Source organism: Helicoverpa zea, chromosome 24, assembly GCF_022581195.2.
Source record: "Helicoverpa zea isolate HzStark_Cry1AcR chromosome 24, ilHelZeax1.1, whole genome shotgun sequence".
NCBI lineage: Eukaryota > Metazoa > Arthropoda > Insecta > Lepidoptera > Noctuidae > Helicoverpa > Helicoverpa zea.
Genome location: NC_061475.1, coordinates 8,520,595 through 8,541,567, shown reverse-complemented (window position 1 = coordinate 8,541,567; position 20,973 = coordinate 8,520,595). Strand labels below are relative to the sequence as shown.

General features: G+C 39.1%; 1 protein-coding gene across 1 annotated transcript; it reads left to right on the top strand.

The window, feature by feature from the left end:
• Positions 1–19,461: 19,461 nt before the first annotated feature.
• On the top strand, positions 19,462–20,450 carry LOC124642355. The gene has a single exon (XM_047180751.1). The coding sequence runs from the start codon at positions 19,599–19,601 to the stop codon at positions 20,349–20,351; it is 753 nt and encodes a 250-aa protein (XP_047036707.1). The 5' UTR covers positions 19,462–19,598; the 3' UTR covers positions 20,352–20,450.
• Positions 20,451–20,973: the final 523 nt, after the last annotated feature.

The following is a 20,973-nucleotide window of genomic DNA, read 5'->3' as shown; positions in this document are numbered from 1 at the left end:
ACTGCTTATCTATTTTCTTAAATATAACTACCAAATCAATTTTCATGGTGCTCTCTCAAACGTCAGTTTATCAATATTTGAACACTTTGGCTTCTTAGGTACTATTTTTCCACTGTAAATAAAATGCCTGTCATTGTTTTTCGTGAAACTTATTGGTTATTTTAGAATTAGGAACGGACAATGGTTTCCTTATCCTTAACAGATTAGCTATACTTATATTTTGATCGATCTTCGAAAAATACACCAAAGGATTTTCCGTTCGGTTTTTTTTACTCACGACTCATTTTGAGCGACAAAAAATCATTCGCGCGGTTTCACGTGTCATCACATGCACTGGTCACTTAACAGTTTAAAGCGAAAATATTGTAATTTTATGAATATGTTTCCATGTGATATGATTATTTTTGGACTATAATGTACCTACCCACTTGATTTTCTTATTCTTTTTTTTTTTGTGACGAAACCATCTATATGTATGGGTACATAGGTATATATAATTCCTTCGCGTTAATTTCAAGCTGCCTAAACTTACGCTTTCAACAATGCCACTTCAAACTAAGGTAGGGTACAAGTGTTGAAATGGACTACGTTAAGCACTAATCCCTAGGCGTCTTAGAGCATTTAACTAACAGGATACGCCATTTCCATATCTTAACCTTATGCAAAGGTACGAGGGCGTCGCTTATTTCGTACGTAGCTACTTAAGTAAGTACTTACATTGTGTGCTTAATGCACATACATATAAGTATGCTTGTGTTTGTCAATTTTGTTGTGATCGAAAATGCATGAGTGAGCTATCACTATTTCTTCCGTTGTCCCTGTCCCTAAACGTAAATTGGCAGACTTTTTGCGCAGAAATGTTGTGCTCAAGGCGTGTCTGGTTGGTTATATGCTCTAAACTAGGCGCAAAGTAAGCCGTCCTTCACGTTTCAAGCACTATAGAAACTAGTTTACGAAAATGTCTAGTCTAATACCTACGTAGCCCAGCCTAGGATGAAACAATAGGCATGTCCACTCGTTTTCAGCGAATTATAAGAGAATTTACCTACAATTGTGACAAGAAAAACAGCAAACGGTAGGTACGTTGTGAAAAAAAGGCTTTTTTTTAGTAAATATTGTTACTTATTTATTTATTTATTTATGGTTTACCAACGTAACTAAAAAGTAACTATTTTTAACTGAGGTATGTGTATGGAACTTGGTACTTATTCAGATCTCACTTCTTTTATAGGCGAAGCATTCCCATATTATCGAACTTGGCAGCCTTTCACATTTTTGTTTTGGGTGGGATATCAATCTACAACGCAGACCCGACTACCAGGATATAATCTCTAAGCGTACTATCAGAATACCGCTTCCACAAACCAACTCAGTTATAGCAAGACGCTCCCCTGACTATTTATACCCAAGAATCTATAGTGAAGTCTTAAAAATCTGTGATATAATCGGCCTCAAGTTACACTCATGCAAAAAGATTATCAAAAACTGGCTTCTAACACTCACTTATGACGAAAGAGAAATAATTATAAACAAGTAATAAAACCAGAAAGCAGATTCGCCCCTACAAGCTCCATGGCCATCACACTCACAAACACACCCCCACACATAACACACACACACACACACCCATGCACATTTCTTGATTTTTATTTTTTATATTTCCTTATGTTATGTTAAATATTCGTCAATACCTAAATGTCGCAACTCGGACCCTCAAGACACAGGCTGTAGCTTAGTTTAAGGGTCATTGCCAAACTTTATTGTAATTCATTTTTGATGAATAAATAAATTTGAATTTGAATTTTGAACTAAGCTCTAACTTTTAAAGTACTAAGAATTGGTAAAGTACAAAATGTAACGCTTGAAAAGACCTTTCAAATGATGTATGACTCATTACTAGAGGGGGAGTAGACCAACATCCAAACATTTCGCCCATTCTCCTTTCCTGGTTGGCATTGTGAACAAACTGAGCTAGGCTGTTTGTGTAGATCCTAGACCTAGAGTCCCACATACCATTTTTAGCCCAGCGACAAAAAAAAAAAAGGTAAGGTAAGTAAGTAGGTCTGTTCAGATAGACCGGGTCGGAGAACATCGGCGCGCATTTTTCTTTTCACACAGACCGGAGCCGATAGGCGAGCATTAAAGAGCATGCAAACATAGCCAAGCGTAAAGAAAAAATACACGATCGGAGCCGGTCGGCTCCTCTTATCATTTCACACCCTGCGCATTCGAGCATTCTCAATGACAAAAGTAGTGCGCATGCAAAAATAAACCTTACTTCAAATACTAAGTACTCAATTTTCAACGTGTTAAGAATTTGCTCTGCTCTCCGCGCCGGTCTGTCTGAACGGACCATAAGTACCTAGTATGACACACTGTACACTATAACCCACTGGCGGTACCTAAGTATTTATTTTAACGTTGAAGTCATTATTTTTACAACCCAATTCCTCTCAACAACTTTCTATTTCTTCCACGTGTAAGGCCAAGTTTTCTATAACTCATCATTCATGTCCCACTATTCCTATATTTACTTAGGATAAACGCGGAACTATGAGCAATGGTTCAACCATTACGATAGGGTGCGTCCTATGTGGGCACGTCGGGAAAGAAACGATCCGAAGCGATTTTATAGATGTACATACCTACGCTGCAACCTGCCCACAGAAAAAGGAAAGATCGGAGATGCTATAAGTCAAATCAAAACCAATTTGTCAAAAATTAGTCTTGATTGATTGGTGATTTTATTTCGAAACTAATAGGTGAGTTCCAAAGAAGGATACAAGGGTCAGCCCAGTGGACTTTAGTAACGTTCCTCGAGATTTTGCGATATGACATCTCTGCTAGTAATTTTTCTATGGCCTTACCGTACCGCGCAACATCACGCTGGCTTCTTCCAAAAAAATCGCGTCGCATCGCTTCGCGTTCGCATCGAGGTCGCTCACGTAGGACACACTACAATAGCTACTGTTGTTACAGGACCATGGGGTCAGGTCAAATGACCCACAGTTAGTGGTGTTTGTAGTCAACATAACCTCTTGTAGGTAAACTTTATTAGGAAGATCATTTTTATCGTATTATAATATTATATAGGATTTGGTAGTTGGGTGACTTATAGGTGATATAGATGAGAAGTCGTGAATGATAAAAGTAAAAATAGGATTCGTGGTTCAACATTGGTGTAAATTAAAGCTCTTGAAATGCACTTAATTACATGCTATGATAGCCAGAACAATGTGTTTATGATTCATCACTGTTAAACCACGTTAAAAAAAAATTGGTTCCCGGTAGATACAGTGCTGAAACAAAATTGCTCATGATGGGCACTTTCATCTAAATAGGTTCAGCTTTACTGGGTACTGAGAAAAGTTATGAAGCAGTAATTCAGAGTTGCTCTTGTATTCACCCTTATTACAATTGAAGTACCAACTTCTAAGAGGTAATTTCAACTAGATACTTATTGGTAAGTATTTACCAAATTGTTACTTAAATTTTTATGTTGTTTCTAATTTTTTTTTTTGTGTTATCTTTTTATTTTCTCAATTTTCTTTATTTTTAAGTTTCCTTTGTAAGAAATTTACTTCTCTGATTTATGTAACTGACTTTTGAAGTCGTGGAAAAAAAAGTTTCTAAGAAATAAACCCTATATACACACAGACGCACAACACAAGCCTAATATAGATTATATGTATATACATAGACCCCTATTGTGGTACAGAACCCTAAAAACGAAAGACCTTTATCCAAAATCGAAACTATTCCTAATAATCATTACTTAATGACAGTTTAGTAAGCATTAACCCTATCCGTGTCGACTTTCGATAGGGTTAGGGGTTGAAATTCAAGTAATCCGACCTCATTGAACTATTGTGGTGAACCTACCCCTATTGGGGGTAATTGGAAGGGTCAACTGCCATAATATTGTTCTAGTAATTATCTTTGTATGTAAGAACCTTCTGGTTTTATGAAATGACTATGTAGATGTTTGGGCGTTGAATTTTTATGTTTGTCACTCCTCTGTAGGTACCTACTACGGTATTTTGGAATTCAAAATACTAATAGTAGGTACAGATAGGTACGTCCTATTTTGTGAAGTACAGAAGTTCGATATATGGACGTGACTTAAAATGTACAAACTCAACTCTTTAAAAATAAAACACAAGGGTGTTTTACCTCCCCACTCAGAGACATTTAATGATTACTTAAGCCATTCCTTAGTGAAGGATTTGTATGACATTCCGTCACTAAGGAGCGACTTAAGTAATCATTAAATGTCTCTGAGTGTGGCGGTTAGAGGCATAAGTAAGTACATATATTTAAATTATGATCATCTTATTAGTACGTTTGGTGATTATTTTAGCACTTAGTTAGTAATTATTTTTCTTTTCTATCTCTGTCACCTTAATAGCATGTTTGACTTTAATAATACTGACGACCTCTATGGCGCAATGGTCAACAAGCCGGACTGCCGAATCTGAGGTCCCGGGTTCGATTCTCGGTTCGGTCGACATTTGTGTGATGAGCATGCTTGTTGGCCGTGGTCTGGGTGTTACAATATGTATTTATAAATATGTATATGTGTAGCTATATGTAGTTTATCAGTTGTGTTAGCACCCATAACACAAGTTAATTAATAACTTACCATGGGGCTAACCAACCGTGTGTGAAAAGGTGTCCCGGCATTATTATTATTATATTATAAAATAATCAAACAAATTTAAGAGGCAGTAGCAGCACAGCACGCCTAACCTGTAAGGTAAGGCACAAGGGTATCAACACAGGTCCCATACTACTTAGACTCAAAGAAATTACTTCTGTAAATTCTCAAAGAATCTCCGACAGCCCAAAAGGCGAACCTAATCCCCTCTTTATACATATTACCACATAAACAACTCAGGTAGGTATACTTATTATGTGGGGTAGGTCTGTTTGTCCGCAAACTATTACCGTAGTTTAGCTGCGGCGATGGCAACAGCTTGTGTATGCCCCATCTTTAAGGTACTCTTCCGATACAGGTGTCTGTCGCTCTCGTATAGTCGTAGTACATAATAATAATACAGGGCATCTGAGGCGGATGACGGGGAGTAGCGACCCCGCGGGGCTATATATCCGAGTGCTCCAGGGAGAGTATACTGTCCCCCATCTCCGGCTTGCCGGAGTGAAGCATGACGGGGGATAGGTCTCCCGCCTCTTGGCTTGCCTTCATCGGCCGGTCAGAGTGGAGTCGCTAGAGCAAGGTTAGTCCTGCTCGGAGGGTAGGTGCCTCGTGGTAAGTGGCGAGTGGGCCGGTGATGCTGGACCCACAGGGAGCGCGTGATCTGCGTTTAAAGTCCGCCGAGGTATCCTCACCCTTCTCAGCCGCTCATGTCCCTGTTGCCCTCTTGTTGCGATTCAGTGACTGATTCCCGGGGGCCCAGTAAGTGAGTTGGCGAGTCTCCACCTGCCATTTTAACATGTATTTAATACATTGTCATCGGCAGGTGCCATAGTTCCCGTAGTTTCCCCATTCCTAGTCCATTAGCATCCCATCACAATAGCCCAAGTAGTTTTCATCCATAGTTAGCAATAGTTTAGCACAGAACCGGGGATTGTCCTTGGGTACATTTCTATAGTGTATACGGGGATAATCGTCGGTTTTGTGTCGCCATTTCATTAAAGTTGTCTCAAAAGGGCTTCAGCGTGTTGGCTTCGGCCCCACGTTCGCCTTCCAAAAATCCGGGACTCTGTAGTCCCGTGGTCGGTCAGAGACATACAAGATAATAATAATAATAAATTTTATTTATTCAAAAGTTTACAGATTCGGCCTTAGCTAAATAAGAATCATTGTAGAGTTAAGCAGAGACATAGTACACTTATTATGCAAAACATCAGAAGAAAATCTGTGTACCAAAATATAAGAACCCTGCCTCCTAAACTAGGGTCACCTGTATCTTAGGAGGCAGTTTTCAGCGGAACATTTATACAAATTCAGATTTATACAGCGTAACTGATATTGGTTGACAATTGTAGCTAATCGTCTTATTGTATAGCGAAAAACAGCAGAATGTATGTAATTAAATTGAGTTTTTTTTTTTTTTTTTTTGATATAACAAAAAGAGATGAGTACATAAAAAAAATAAAAAAAAAAAAAAAAAAATTAAATAAACAAAATAGAGCTCCTTATGTGACTGTGCGTGTTGTGTGTGAGTGTTATGTGTGTGTGTGTGTGTGTGAGAGAGAGTGTGTGAGGGTGTGTGGGTGGGTGTGTTTGGGTTGTTAGTTATGTATGTGTGATTACTAATAAGATATTGTTAGTTAATATATGTGAGCAGTGCCTCCGTTTGGGAATAATCTTGTAGAAGAAGCCATTCAGTAAGCTTAGCTTTTACGTTATGTTTGTTCAGGTCGATAATATTAAGATATTTATTTGCTTTTTTGTAGATGTGTGTACTTAATGTGTAATAGTGGTGTCTAGCAAACGAAGTTTTATGTCGAGCGCCTGATATAATAGTGGTACGAGTCTTAGTATTTGACGGTAAAATACTTGTGTGTCTTCTGAGAATAGTCCGGAGAACAAACAGTTGTCGGACTGTTAGAATTTGACAGTCTGCATAGAGTTGTGTAGTTTCATATCGAAAAGGCCTCCGTAACATCACCTTTAGGATAGCTCTTTGAGCCCTTTCAACTCTAATCAGACTGGTTTTAGATGCGCCTCCCCAAACAGTAATACAATAGCCAATTACTGATTGGCAGAGAGCATAAAAGACCATTTTAAGGGTGTCTGTATCTGCCGACTCCCTAAGCGATTTAAATACGTGTATCAGTCTCAAAATTCGGTTTGTTAGGGCGTTAATTTGTTTATCCCACCGTAGACCCGTGTCAATTTGCACCCCAAGATACTTGATATTATCAGCTCTTGTCAGGGATGGACAGGAGCAGGGGGAAGTTAAAGAAAAGCAAGTGTGTGCTGTAATGGAGAAGGTCTTGTGAGGAGCCGAGTTTTGGCGGATATGGAAGGGGATGTAGGCAGTTTTGTCAAAATTTAAGGTTAGCAGATTTGATTTGAGCCATTTTATCACCATTGACAGGGCTGATTCTGCACTGGTTTTAATATCATCCCAAGTCGAACCACTTACGATAATCGCCGTGTCATCAGCATATGCGAAAATCTTGGAATTAGGAAGCGACATATGACAAAGGTCGTTAACATAAATCTGAAAAAGAATGGGACCCAAGATGCTTCCCTGGGGTACTCCGTAAGATACGGATTCTTCGTCACTTAGGTACCTGTCAATTTTGGTACTTTGGGTACGCTCATTCAGATAGTCTTTGAAGATCTGAAGAGCGATTCCTCTAATTCCTAGTAGTTCCATTTTGGCAAGAAGTAAGGGAACAGAAACTGTGTCGAATGCCTTAGAAAGATCGAGAAAGATCCCCAGGCTTTTGATATTATTGTCAAGGTTCCTGGCGACCAGCTGTGTCATATCGAGCACTGCGTCTTCAGTTGATACACCAGTACGGAAACCGTACTGATTATCCGATATGATGTGATGTCTGTCCAGGAATTTCTTAAGACGACTACTTAGGATCCTTTCCAAGACCTTGGAGAGTGCGGTTAGAACCGAGATTGGTCTATAGTTATTGACACAGCTTCTGCTCCCACCTTTGTGGATTGGATGAAGGATAGCCTTCTTCAGTGCAGCTGGAAAAATACCGTTTCGTAGACAGCCGTTAAATATGTAAGTTAACGGTCGTGTAAGTGTCTGTCGGCATTGTTTTAGCACCTTGGGAGGTATACCATCCCAGCCGATTGCACAGTCGTTGCGCAGTTGCACTATAAGCGATTCGACTTCAGACTCGTCTACCTCAAGTAGTGCAAGCGAGTTAATGGGGGAAAAAGATTTGGAATGGTCAATATGCGTACGTGCCTGGCTAGGAGACACTATGTGACTTTGTGATAAAATATTATTCGCTAATGTTTTTCCTACATTAGTAAAGAATTTGCACACCTCATTTATTGAAGATTTGGGGCTTTCGTGAATTTTCAGGAGTTCAACAGGGCTTGTTATGGCTTTATTTGTGTTAGTAATATTTTTTATAGTGTTCCAAAGGGCTTTTGGGTTGTTTCTGGCTTTTTCGAGTTCATTTTTTTCGTAAGCAATTTTTAGTTTCCGAAGTAGAGAATTACAGAAATTACGATACCGCGTGTATGTAGTCTTAAGTATAATATTGTGCGGGTCTTTTTTTGAGCGACTGTGTAATCTGTCACGATTTTTGATGCACTTCAGAAGTCCTGGTGTTATCCAGGGCTTGATAGTTCTTAATTTCCGAGGGATTTGAGTAGTTTTTGTGTGTACGGTAATAGCAGACGTTACCATTGATATAAAAGTATTCAGCGCTGTATTTGGGTCAACTATTTTGTGTATGATTGAAAAATCAGTGTTATCAATCTGCAATTTGACAGCATCGTAATCTATGGTCGAAGACAGGAAGCCGGATTTACGCTTAGGATTTGCATTATTAATAGTGACAAGGACAGGTTTGTGGTCCGTAATATGCGAATCTAGGACCAGAGTAATAACGGGTAGGTTTGTTTTTACGAACGCATGATCTAAACAGTTTTCAAGCCGAGTCGGGAAGAGATGAGATGGAAGCAGTCCGTGTGAGGTATTAAGCACAAGGTAATTGAGACTCCGATCATTTCTATTACAAAGTCTTATGTCTATGTTCATATCCCCAACTAAGGCGATGTTTCGACACGGTGAGATATTGGAGTAGACGCTATTTAAACTGTCTAGAAACTTATCGAAATACTCCTTCGAAGAATACGATGGGGAGCGGTATATCCCTATAAATGTAAATTGTTGCTTGTCTATTTGACAAACAAGACAGTTACCCCCTAAGAAGTTAGGTTCCCACACAGTCGCTTGAAGACCTAGTTTTATGTAGATTACGATCCCGTCATTTTGGTTTGAGTTTACTTTGGTGGAATAAGATTGAAATCCCTGTAGCACAGGGACATTTGTAACCTTGCTGAGCCAACATTCAGTAAGGATTATGACATCAAAGTACATTTCAGTGAGTTGTAACAGTGCTTGTAGCTGATCAAAATTTTTATTTATGCTGCGTATATTTAAGTGTAAGAGCTTTACATTACTATCTAAGTTGTTTATATATGTCAAACAGTCTTCAGGACTACAGGTATGTGAGTTGCCTACGTTAAGCGAGTCCAGTTCTGTATTTATATTGTTTATTGCAGCCATTTAAATGTAACGTATATTCCTATATATGGCTAGATTATGTGAGTAGAATAAGAGGGTTGCGCGGACGAAGTGAGAGAAACGGAGAAGACTAGTGATTATTTGTTGTATAAGTGATAACAATACCTGTTGAATAATTAAGTATGGGTGGCTTTTGTCAATATGTGTGTTGTTTTTGGCAAGCTCTGGAGCGAATTTGATGTCTGCAAGAGTATGTGTGTGTGAGTTAATTAAAATGGTAATATTATATTTTAGGGTTAACGTAACAGTAGTAATAACTAAATCTAATAGTCAGATCTGTAAATTCTTGACATCATTTAAACATTTTTCTGTACGAATTAGTATTTGTTTGTCACCTTCCAGTTTACGCAGGAAGATGTTGCCATTAGAGATCCAGCAATATTTGTATGCATTATTTTTGGCAAAATTTCTAGCCATGTAGAAGAGCTTCTTGGTGTTTGGAGGAAGTTGTTCCGCGACGTATACTGGTTGACTCTCTCCTGGAATACCGATGATCGAGGTGTTTAATTTCTCATCTTTATTTTTATTCTTGTTAAACGACCGAACAGCAGATACAAAGACTTCCTTTTTCTGAACTGAAGAAAATTCCGCTATGATGGGGCGTATGGTGTCATGGGCAGAGGGTTTCCCGGGAATGCGGTATATATCCCGCACCTCAGTTTCCGATATATCTATTCCAACAGTTTCACCAATACTGCATACTGTATTTAGGAGACTGGCACTGGATTCCTTGCTTAATAGTGGGATATTTCGGATTTCGATACCAGATGATCTAGATTTATACTGGAGATCAAGTACTTTGCTTTCTAACTGTTCTATGTATTGCTTTTGTTCTTGCCTCTCCTTCCTAAGGTCTTCGACCTCTTTTTTAAGGTCTTCAAATTGTTTATTTATAAACACCATCGATTTCACTATCTCCTCGTTGGATTTACGTAATTCCACGTTAGATGAATGTATTTGTGAATTTTGAGTTTTTATTTCTCCTATGTCTGTAGATAATTTAGAAATAATTTCTGTTTGGTCGCGTAGCAATTTGGTGATAGTATCGCTTTGGTTGTCTTTCCGCTGCTCTGGATTAATGTGGGATTCTTGCGAGCTTCGAGGTGAGTTGTCCTGGCGAGGTCTTTTGTTGTTCCTATTTGTGTTGACGTAGTCACTCATCATTAATGCAGAGTTGATGTCCGGTTCTGATTGGGTCTGGCTTTGACTTAGATTCGTATTCTGAGATTTCGTGGTTTTCGGTGGGGTGCGCTGCACATTAGCCATGTTTCATATATTAGTAAACAATTTGCGTATTAGTTCTACGAACAGCCTGGGGTGGCGCCACTAGTTGCGTGGAGACGCAATGTAACGGATCCGAAACTTTGTTTGTCGCTGGAACGCTTTCACCTAATAAAATAAGATTAGGTTGAGGATTAGTTCTTAAAACAGCCTGGGGTGGCGCCACTAGTTGCGTGGAGACGCAATGTTACGTATCCAATATTTGTTTGTCGCTGGAACGCTTTCACCTACTAAAGTAAGATTAGGTTGTGGATTAGTTCTTAAAATATCCTGGGGTGGCGCCACTAGTTGCGTGGAGACGCAATGTACGTATCCGAACTTTATTTGTCGCTGGAACGCTTTCACCTACTACTATGTGATTAGGTTGGTAGTATTGTGATAGTTGCGCAGTCGCAGGAATTTAGCCGTTATGTTGAATGCACAACCGTGAGTATTCCTTGCGGTCGAAGGATTTAGCACTATGATGCGGCACTTTTAGAGATTTTGTTATTTAGTTAATATTTCACTTTTAACAGTTTACAGGCACAAGAAACACTTATTCCGTAATTGTGGATGGTGTAGGAGTGTAGCACTATTTCTACAGTTTTCGCACAAGCGTAATGTCAACCGAAAAATCAATTTTTCGAGACAAGGTATCAAAAACACGACTGAGAGGCTCGGGGCGTGTTCCGCGTTCGTTTTAATACATACCTATGTATTAAATAAAAAATAATACATAATATGTAATAATACGTCCAGAGTCGATTATAGTATGTATACCAATAGTACAAAGCAAAAGAGTGTGTCTGTTTCTTGAGTTTGAGTGTTCCAACACTCATCCTCCATCCTCCGAGCCTTTTCCCAATCATGTTGGGGTCGGCTTCCAGTCTAACCAGATTCAGCTGAGTACCAGTGCCTTCCAAGAAGCGACTGCCTATCTGACCACCTCAACCCAGTTATCCGGGCAACCCGATACCCCTTGGTTAGACTGGTGTCAGACTTATTGGCTTCTGACTACTCGTAACGACTGCCAAGGATGTTCAATAACAGCCGGGACCTACAGTTTAACGTGCCATCCGAAACACAGTCAATGGTGTCTAAGTTATACTTAGAAAGTACATACAAACTTAGAAAAGTTGCATTGGTACTTGCCTGACCTGGGATCGAACCCGCTCCCTCATACTTGAGAGGTTGGTCCTTTACCCACTAGGTCACCACGACTTTTTTTTTGTGTGTGTTCCAACACTCTGATCTCAAAACAATTACAGATCGATTTGAAAAATCCTCCATATATAGAGATAGAGGAAGGGTTTATGTCACTTGTCATCCGCATGTGTGATATAGTGCCCACGGAACGCGGCTATTGACAATATATGATGGTATTTCCATATTTCCTTCCCTCATGTCTCCGTATGACCATTCGACACTCACATGTGGCTTGCGACCTAAGCACGTATTGACCGCGTGTGTCTCTTGCAAGCAGCCGCGACACGTGCTTATTTCAGAAGGGTACCTTTACCTGTTTTTGCCCAGCACAGCCCATCATGTTTTTGCCCGTAATCCCCTTAGAAGATTTAGATTCACAATGTCTTTAGCCGATGTCTCAAGGGAGGAAATGCACGAACCTTTGACAAAAAGTGATTTCAACTGAGTCGGAGGCTGCTTCCTTTGTTTTTACCTATTTCCTTGTTATTTCTATTATTGGTTTATACTGTACTAGATAACACTCTGACTTTGTCTGCATATAAAAGAAAATCTATGAAGTATTAAGCTAAGTTTCCATATGGTGTATAATTATTACCGTTACATGTGTTCATATACTTTACGATAAATTAAGTACCTACGTACTTCCATTATTCGGATAAGAAATAGCTTCTCCCTATCTTTAAAAAGGTACCTTAAGAATCATTCTATATCTGTGCAACACCGAAATCAGTTCAGCCTTTTTTACGTCAAAGCATAAGGAACAAACACACTCAATATCGCATTTATAATATTGCCAAGAATTTTCCCAAAGTTGTTTCTTTACCACAAAAGATTTAGTCTTTTTATCCACGTGGAAAGCAAAAGCCGTTGGCACAATTCTCGATAAGTTTCCTTCAGAAGCATTTGATAGATCATTTTCCAATAAACCTAGGTTTCAGGCCTTTTCAAATACCACTTTGGGACTTAATAAAACCCTTATCAAGAGCAGACGTTTTTACTGAAAATGGCTGAAAAAGGAATAAGTCTACTATTTCTTAGTAAATATTTTTATTTTTAATTGTAAATAATTTGTGAAAAACATCTTGTAATGAGAATCTCAATTAACCTTTTGATCGTTGACTTATTTCAGGCAGCTTTTTGAAATATGGTACGGTTCCATCAATAAAATAAACGTCTGATTAACGGCTTGATTGAAATCGGCTGTTTATCATAGATTAAATATTTTGGTAAAGGTGAAGGTGAATATTTTATTTATATTAATATGTACCTAAATACCTACTGCCAAGTTTAATCCACATCAGTTCTTTTTTGGGAAAGAGAAACAATCATCTGTACATACAAACTTTTGCGTTTGTAGCATTAGTATAGATTTCTATCTCTAAAACGATTGATTCCCAAAGGAGCGTATAGAAAAATGTAGTTATGTTAAAGTAAGCCTAGACAAGAAAGTGCTGGAGTGGAGAGCACAGACTAGCAAGCACAGCGTAGGACGTCCACCAACAAGGTGGACAGACGACCTTATAAAGGTCGCCGGAAGACGCTGGATGCAGGTCGCCTCCAACAGGTATCTGTGGAGATCTAAGGGGGAGGCCTATGTTCAGCAGTGGACGTCCTACGGCATGATGAGACAAGAAACAGGCCTTACAAGAATTACCACTTCGTAGAAAAAGACAACCGTCACGTCATTTAACTGACCGATTACAGAAACGACTGTCGGTGAAATTCAGCCTAAAACGGTGAATAGGAACGAAAATTTGAAGAGGTAGAAAATTAATTTTTGTCACGAACATCGTTTCGTGTGCGGGTCAAATTAGGACCACCAAAATTTTTTTTGAGTACCCTAAAGATTATTACGGGCGTTTTGAATTTCAAGTATCTATTGGAGACATTTCCACGATTGTGTAATTTTTGGTATTGGTTCATTTTTCATTTTATTCTTTTTCGGTTTTGTGAGGGCCTAAAAATAAACCATAGGTACAGTCAACTTCAGGTTAATCAACAGTTTTATAGGAAAATCGTACTTATTACTATTGAGTTAAGGTGCATGTCTGCGCCATACCTACGCCTAGTGATTTTTAATAGCAACAAGTTACACTTTGATGTGATACTATCAAATAATTATTTTGTTTTACGTTCACCCGCAAACTTTTTATATTACTCACTTCTATATTGTACACGGTTGCGTCGCCAGAAAATCTATAATTTCATTTTTGTAAAATATCAAGAATTCAGATTATTAAACCTGTATTGCGAAGAAACTGAGGTTTTCATTATTAAACTTCCAAATGTCCACCACTGGACATTAAATGGCGACCGTGACAGGACGGATTTGCAAAAATTCGGATCGACTACGAAGACAAAGGAATTCTCACTAAAAGGAAATCTACCAAAGATTCATCGTGGAGGACTACAGACGCAAGAACACTATAATAGAAGACAACTAAGCCAGCCAGGTCGGTCAGAAGAACTCGCCGCGCCCAGCCTTAGCTTCTACTCCGTCGAGGTTCACCGTCAGCCTGCCACGTCAGTCCGAGAATTTCGTCAATATCTGCGAGCAGCTCGTGTATCTATCAGTACCACAGCCACCAGCGAGGACCAGTGCAGCCAGAAGCAGCCGTCTCGCCTATCAGTTAAGTGCCATTCCTACGATTTACCCTAATACCTGAACCCATTTTTCCTATCGAAAAGGTCGCTGTTTGGTACACTCCACTTGTGTATTTCATTAGTTTAACAAAATATCTAGCAATTTTAAGGCTTATTTCAAGTAAACAATCAGTAAATCTCCTAAAATAGTACAATTAAAATCCATAATTTATTGTCAACTACCTACGTAATCATTTGTAAAATCATAAATTCATTAAAATAACAGTAATTTCATGAAAATAAGTTCATAAATAAATAATACTTGAGTATCTAAACACCTATTAGTAATTACATTCCCGATATTTTCATTCTGCTAGGTAATCTGAAGGCCTAAACTTAGCCACCCTCCCAATAGTGCGTGTCATTATTCTAGTTCACATTATTTCAAATATTTTGGCCGACTATTCCAGGGAATTCGGCGCCGCCCGACGTTGACTACCGCTAGCCGCGTTCGGGTGACGAAGCGTCTGCGCTTCGCCACGCGCCGCGCCGAGCCGCCGCCGCGCTGCTGCCGCGCTGTTACCGCGCTGCTGCCGCGTGGCTGCGTTCGGGCCCCAGGTGTCGCCGAGGGAGTATCAGATAAGAGTTGAACATATAACTTTATTCCTTCATTTTGCATTAGTGTGTTACTGTTTAGATTACTCAATCACCTATAATACTTTCTTAAGTACTAGTTTGTCGTTTGTTGTTGTTACATACTATTAATTAATAAACAAAATGTCTTTAAGCGAAGATAAAGACAGTAATGCAAAACAATTGAAGGAGCTATTTGCTAAACGTAGCTCGGTCAAAGGTCGTTTAACGAAATTTAAAAAGTATTTAGATGTAGTATGCTCTTTAAAATTATCAAAAACCCAAATTAAAGAGTTAGAAATTAATATTGATAAAATACGAGCTATGTCTAGCAAATTCGATGAACTACAGGCTCAGATTGAGGTTATTAATTGCGATAATATGGACTCTGAGATTGATGAACGTGATGGAATTGAGCAGATCTTCACCTCACATCTGGCAATTGCTGAAGAGCAACTTGACAAGTATAAGACTACTTCTCACTATTCTGATTCGCACAATTCATCACAATGTCATCACGATCAGTCAACTCATTGTCATCATGTTGATTTTAAATTACCACAAATACAAATTGCAAAGTTCGATGGCGCTTATTTCCGCTGGCTTGAGTTCCGAGATACCTATTTGTCGCTTATTCATAACAATGAGCGTATCAAGCCTATTCATAAGTTCCATTATTTGGTATCGTATCTCGAAAATGAAGCTGCGCGAATTATTTCTAATTTAGAGATTTGCGAAACTAATTATGAAACTGCATGGCAGCTTTTGTGCGATCGTTACGATAACAAGCGCCAGCTTATAAATCAACACCTCAATTCATTGTTATATTTTGAATCGACACAGCAACAACACAAACGTGAATCAGACAAATCACTGAGGTTTCTAGTTGACCACGTAACAAAAAACTTGCGAGCATTATCAAGCTTAGCTAAACAAGATGAGCTGCTTGATATGATAATTATCAAAATTCTTATACCTAAGTTAGATAATCGTACTGCTATGAAGTGGGAAGAACACCGTAATAGTTTGTCCGATCTCCCCACTCTAAAGGACTTCAATAAGTTCCTAACTGATCGCGCTGATGTGTTAGCAACTATGTTCCAAAACAAGTCTGACACACCCAAGGCTACACAATCACGCCAAAATAATAATAATAATTCTCGTAGCACTAAGTCGTTTTCATCTACAGTTCAGAACACCGGCTCTGTCACTAAGCAGTGCGTTGTCTGTAAAGGTGACCACTGGATTTACGACTGCCCTACATTCCTAGCGAAGAGTGTTCAAGAACGACGAGACGAAGCATTTAAGTTGCACTTATGCTCCAATTGTTTACGAACTGGGCATCGTGCACGTGATTGCAAGTTGGGTCCCTGTCGTGAGTGCAAGCGTAGACACAACTCACTCTTGCATTTACCTAATTCTAACAATGCTAGCACAGGTAATACTAGTACAGTCAGCAGCAATAGCACTAACACAGATCGCGGTTCAAGTGAAATATCAGTTAATAATTCGATTAGTGATAATTTCGTAGAAAATCATATTCTTTTGTCAACAGCCATGGTAAACGTTATCAATCCTCAAACAAACAAGCAATTTCGAGTGCGTGCTTTATTAGACTGTGGAAGTCAGTCCTCATTTATTAGCCAGTCACTCATGAACAAGTTATCATTACAGGTATGTACTATAAATACTATAAACGTTATTGGTATAGGCAACAACTTAGCGGAACATGTAAATAAAAGTTGCATTGCCCGATTAAATTCATTTAGCAACGACTACAGTGTTGTACAATCATTTTATGTGTTGAACCAGTTAACAGGTGCTATTCCTAAACAATCTATAGATATTAGTCAACTTAATATCCCACGAGACATACAGTTAGCTGATCCCAATTTTAATCAGCCTTCGGCAATAGACATCTTGATAGGTGCGGACCTATTTTGGGACCTATTAGGATGTGATCAGCTAGCATTAGGTCATAACATGCCCAAGCTACGTAGCTCAAAGCTAGGTTGGCTAGTCGCCGGCCCTATTTTTCCAAGTTTAAGGAATCGTTCGTTACCAAAGAGTATTCCGTGTCATGTTTCAATCAGTGATAGTGACGAATGCAATAATTCCGATATTAATTCTCAATTAACAAAGTTTTGGGAACTGGAGCAAGTTCCAGATAAGCAATATTTTAGTAAAATTGAGCAGGCTTGTGAAGACCACTTTTATCGTAATACTTACCGTTTAGAATCTGGCAGATTTTGTGTTAGGCTGCCTCTAATTGATAGTCCAGATTGTTTAGGAGATTCTTACGCAATGGCCAAGAAACGATTATTGTATTTAGAAAAACGTTTCCGTAAGAATCCAGAATTAAAGTTACAATATTCAAATTTCATTCAAGAATATTTAGAGCTAGGCCATTTAGAGGAATGTCCGATTATAAATCCCGTTCCATCCTATTATCTTTGCCATCATGCAGTGTTTAAACAAAACAGTGAAACGACAAAGACACGTGTTGTCTTTGATGGATCGGCACGAACTTCCTCAGGTTTCTCTCTGAACGACCTACAGATGGTCGGTCCCAATGTTCAAGACTCAATCTTTTCTATTTTGATTCGAGCTCGTCAGTACAAATACATTTTGACAGCCGATATTGAAAAATTCTTTAGGATGGTTGAACTAGATGAAAAGGATCGTAATTTACAATTAATACTTTGGAGAAGTGATGAGTCAAATCCTATCAAAACTTTACGTCTAAAAACCGTCACTTATGGTCTCGCAAGTGCTACATATTTAAGCACCAAGTGTTTGTCAGTATTGGCAGAGGATTGCGATGATCAATTTATAGGTAATATTATTAAACACGATCATTATGTCGATGATTTGGTCACTGGATCCAACTGTGAGTCCGAGCTGTTATACATTCAGCGCAAGGTGTCGGACACTCTAAAATCTGCAGGGTTTAAACTACGTAAATTCAGGTCGAATTTACCAAGTATTTTGTCATCATCGGTCATTGATCAAAATGACAAGGTTAGTTTAAGCGGATCCACTAATACTTTAGGATTAAATTGGAATCCTAAAACCGATACTCTTCAAATATCAATTGTAATTCCCAACAAAGGTGATGTAGTTACCAAGCGATCTATACTGTCTACATCATTCAAGATTTTTGATCCTCTCGGTATTCTCAGTCCATGCGTGATTATACCTAAAATGTTACTTCAGTCCTTATGGCTCAATAAAAAGGGCTGGGATGAACCGGTTAGCTCTGATATTTTGGAATCCTGGAACAAGTTTATTAACAATTTAAGTTTTTTATCAGATCTACAGATCCCGCGATTAACGCTATGCGAAGCTCCTAGTTATATAGAAATACATACCTTTAGTGATGCTTCCCAAGTCGCTTACGGTGCATGTGTGTACCTGCGGTCACACAACTTAGCTGGTGATGTAAAGGTTAACTTACTGTGTGCTAAGTCTAAGGTGGCGCCGTTGAAGCCGACGACAATACCGCGTCTGGAGCTTTGTGCTGCTCTGTTGGCTGCAAAATTGTGCAAGACAGTTACCAGTTCTCTACGATGTGAGGTTGATCGTATCATTTATTGGTGCGATTCTAGCGTTGTCCTCAGCTGGTTGAATGGTAATTCTGCAAAGCTAAAAACATTTGTAGCAAATAGGGTTGCCGAGATTAATGAACTTACCGATAGTTCGTCGTGGCGTTATGTGCCGACTGATCAGAATCCAGCTGACCTGATCTCAAGAGGCGTAAGTCCAGATCAAATTACCAATCTTAATTTGTGGTGGTCAGGTCCAAAATTTCTAATACAGCCTGAATCTGATTGGCCCTATTTAAATAAATTAATAAATGAAACAGACTTACCTGAGATGAAATCCACTTCCGCTGTTGTCCAGGAACCTGTAACAGAAATTCTAAAAATAGATAAATTTTCATCGTTTTTAAAATTAAGACGCATATTTGCGTATGTAAATAGATTTATACATAATATTAGACATAAAAATCCTAAAGATAAATTATTTGGTAAATTTAGTGTTACTGAATTAGAATCATCCTTTACTAGCCTATGTAAAATTGCTCAGCAAACTTCATTTGCTGTAGAGTACAATATTTTGTTAAAAAATAAAAATTTAAGTAGCAAATCATCTCTCTTGTCACTTTCACCCTTTTTGGATGATGACAAGGTGATGAGAGTCGGTGGTAGAATAGAATTATCAAATTATAATTATACTAAAAAACATCCCATACTTTTACACGCCTCTCATCCACTCACCAAATTATATTTCAAACATGAACACTTACGGAACATGCATGCCGGGCCTCAACTGTTGCTGGCCTGTGTAAGAGAAACTGTGTGGCCTATAAACGGTAGGCACTTGGCCCGCCGCACAGTACATGCCTGTGTCAGATGTAGACGTATTCAAGGTAAAACATTAACTCCCATGATGGGAAACTTACCTGCACAACGCATCACACCTGACTTTCCATTTCGTACTGTTGGCGTTGACTTCGCTGGTCCGTTCCTCACGCTAAATAGAAAGGGTCGAGGTGCACGATTAACTAAAACCTATTTATGTTTGTTTGTATGTTTTCGCTATAAATGTGTGCACCTGGAAGCCGTCAGTGATTTGTCCAAAGACGCTTTTATTATGACATTACGCAGATTTATATCGCGACGGGGCAAGCCAGCGGAGATATTTTGCGATAACGGCCGCAACTTTGTTGCAGCTGCTAAGGAAATAGGCAATTTTCTTAAAACCAATCATGAGCCTGTAGTCGATTTTGCTACCAATGAAGGTGTGAAGTTTGTGTTCTCTCCCACGTATGCTCCACATTTCGGCGGCATCTGGGAGGCTGGCGTTAAATCCGCGAAATACCACTTAAAACGCGTTATGGGAAACAATCATTTAACATTTGAGGAGATATGTACCCTTTTCACACAAGTGGAAGCTGTACTCAACAGTAGACCTTTATGCCCACTCTCCCCTTCCCCTAACGATTACCATTTCCTAACTCCCGGTCACTTTCTGATAGGGCGTGCCTTAAATGCATTGCCTGGTCCATCGCTCGAGCACGAGAACCAGAACAACCTTCAACGCTACATGAAGCTTGAACAAATACATCAACATTTTTGGCAGCGCTGGCAAAGGGAATATGTAGCAGAGCTACAGCAGCGCTCAAAATGGCGTACTAAATCAGCATCCCTAAAGGTCGGCGACTTAGTTCTTCTCCATGAGGATAATGTCCCACCACTCAGTTGGCGAATGGGACGAGTCAGCCGCCTGTTCCCGGGGACCGACGGAGTCACGCGAGTCGCAGATGTGCAAACTACCAGAGGTTGCTTCAGGAGACCTCTCACTCGGATCTGTCCCTTGCCTACATCTTTACCGGATGAAGACTGATGTAGTTGAAAGGAGTCTTTCAACGGGGGGGAAGATGTCTGCGCCATACCTACGCCTAGTGATTTTTAATAGCAACAAGTTACACTTTGATGTGATACTATCAAATAATTATTTTGTTTTACGTTCACCCGCAAACTTTTTATATTACTCACTTCTATATTGTACACGGTTGCGTCGCCAGAAAATCTATAATTTCATTTTTGTAAAATATCAAGAATTCAGATTATTAAACCTGTATTGCGAAGAAACTGAGGTTTTCATTATTAAACTTCCAAATGTCCACCACTGGACAGTGCATGACAGTTACCACTGATGTGCAGTCTACCTATAGCTGATTTAGGGGTTTAACTTTTGATTGCAGACCTGATTTTTACCTTTCGATAGGCACAGAGGCACTTGAAGAAAAATAATGAATTTTAGAACCATGGTTATTAAAGTAATCGGGGCTGGACATGTTATCAAGGTATCGAACTATTTTTGTTGAGAAGTAATCGCTTCCTCACTTTTTATTGCCACTAACGAGGATGACCTAAAATCTGCAAAAATACTTAATTCAAAATCAGACCCTCTCAACCCTAAAATTGCACTTTAAACTTTCACGAGCCAAAAAAAAAACCCTAAA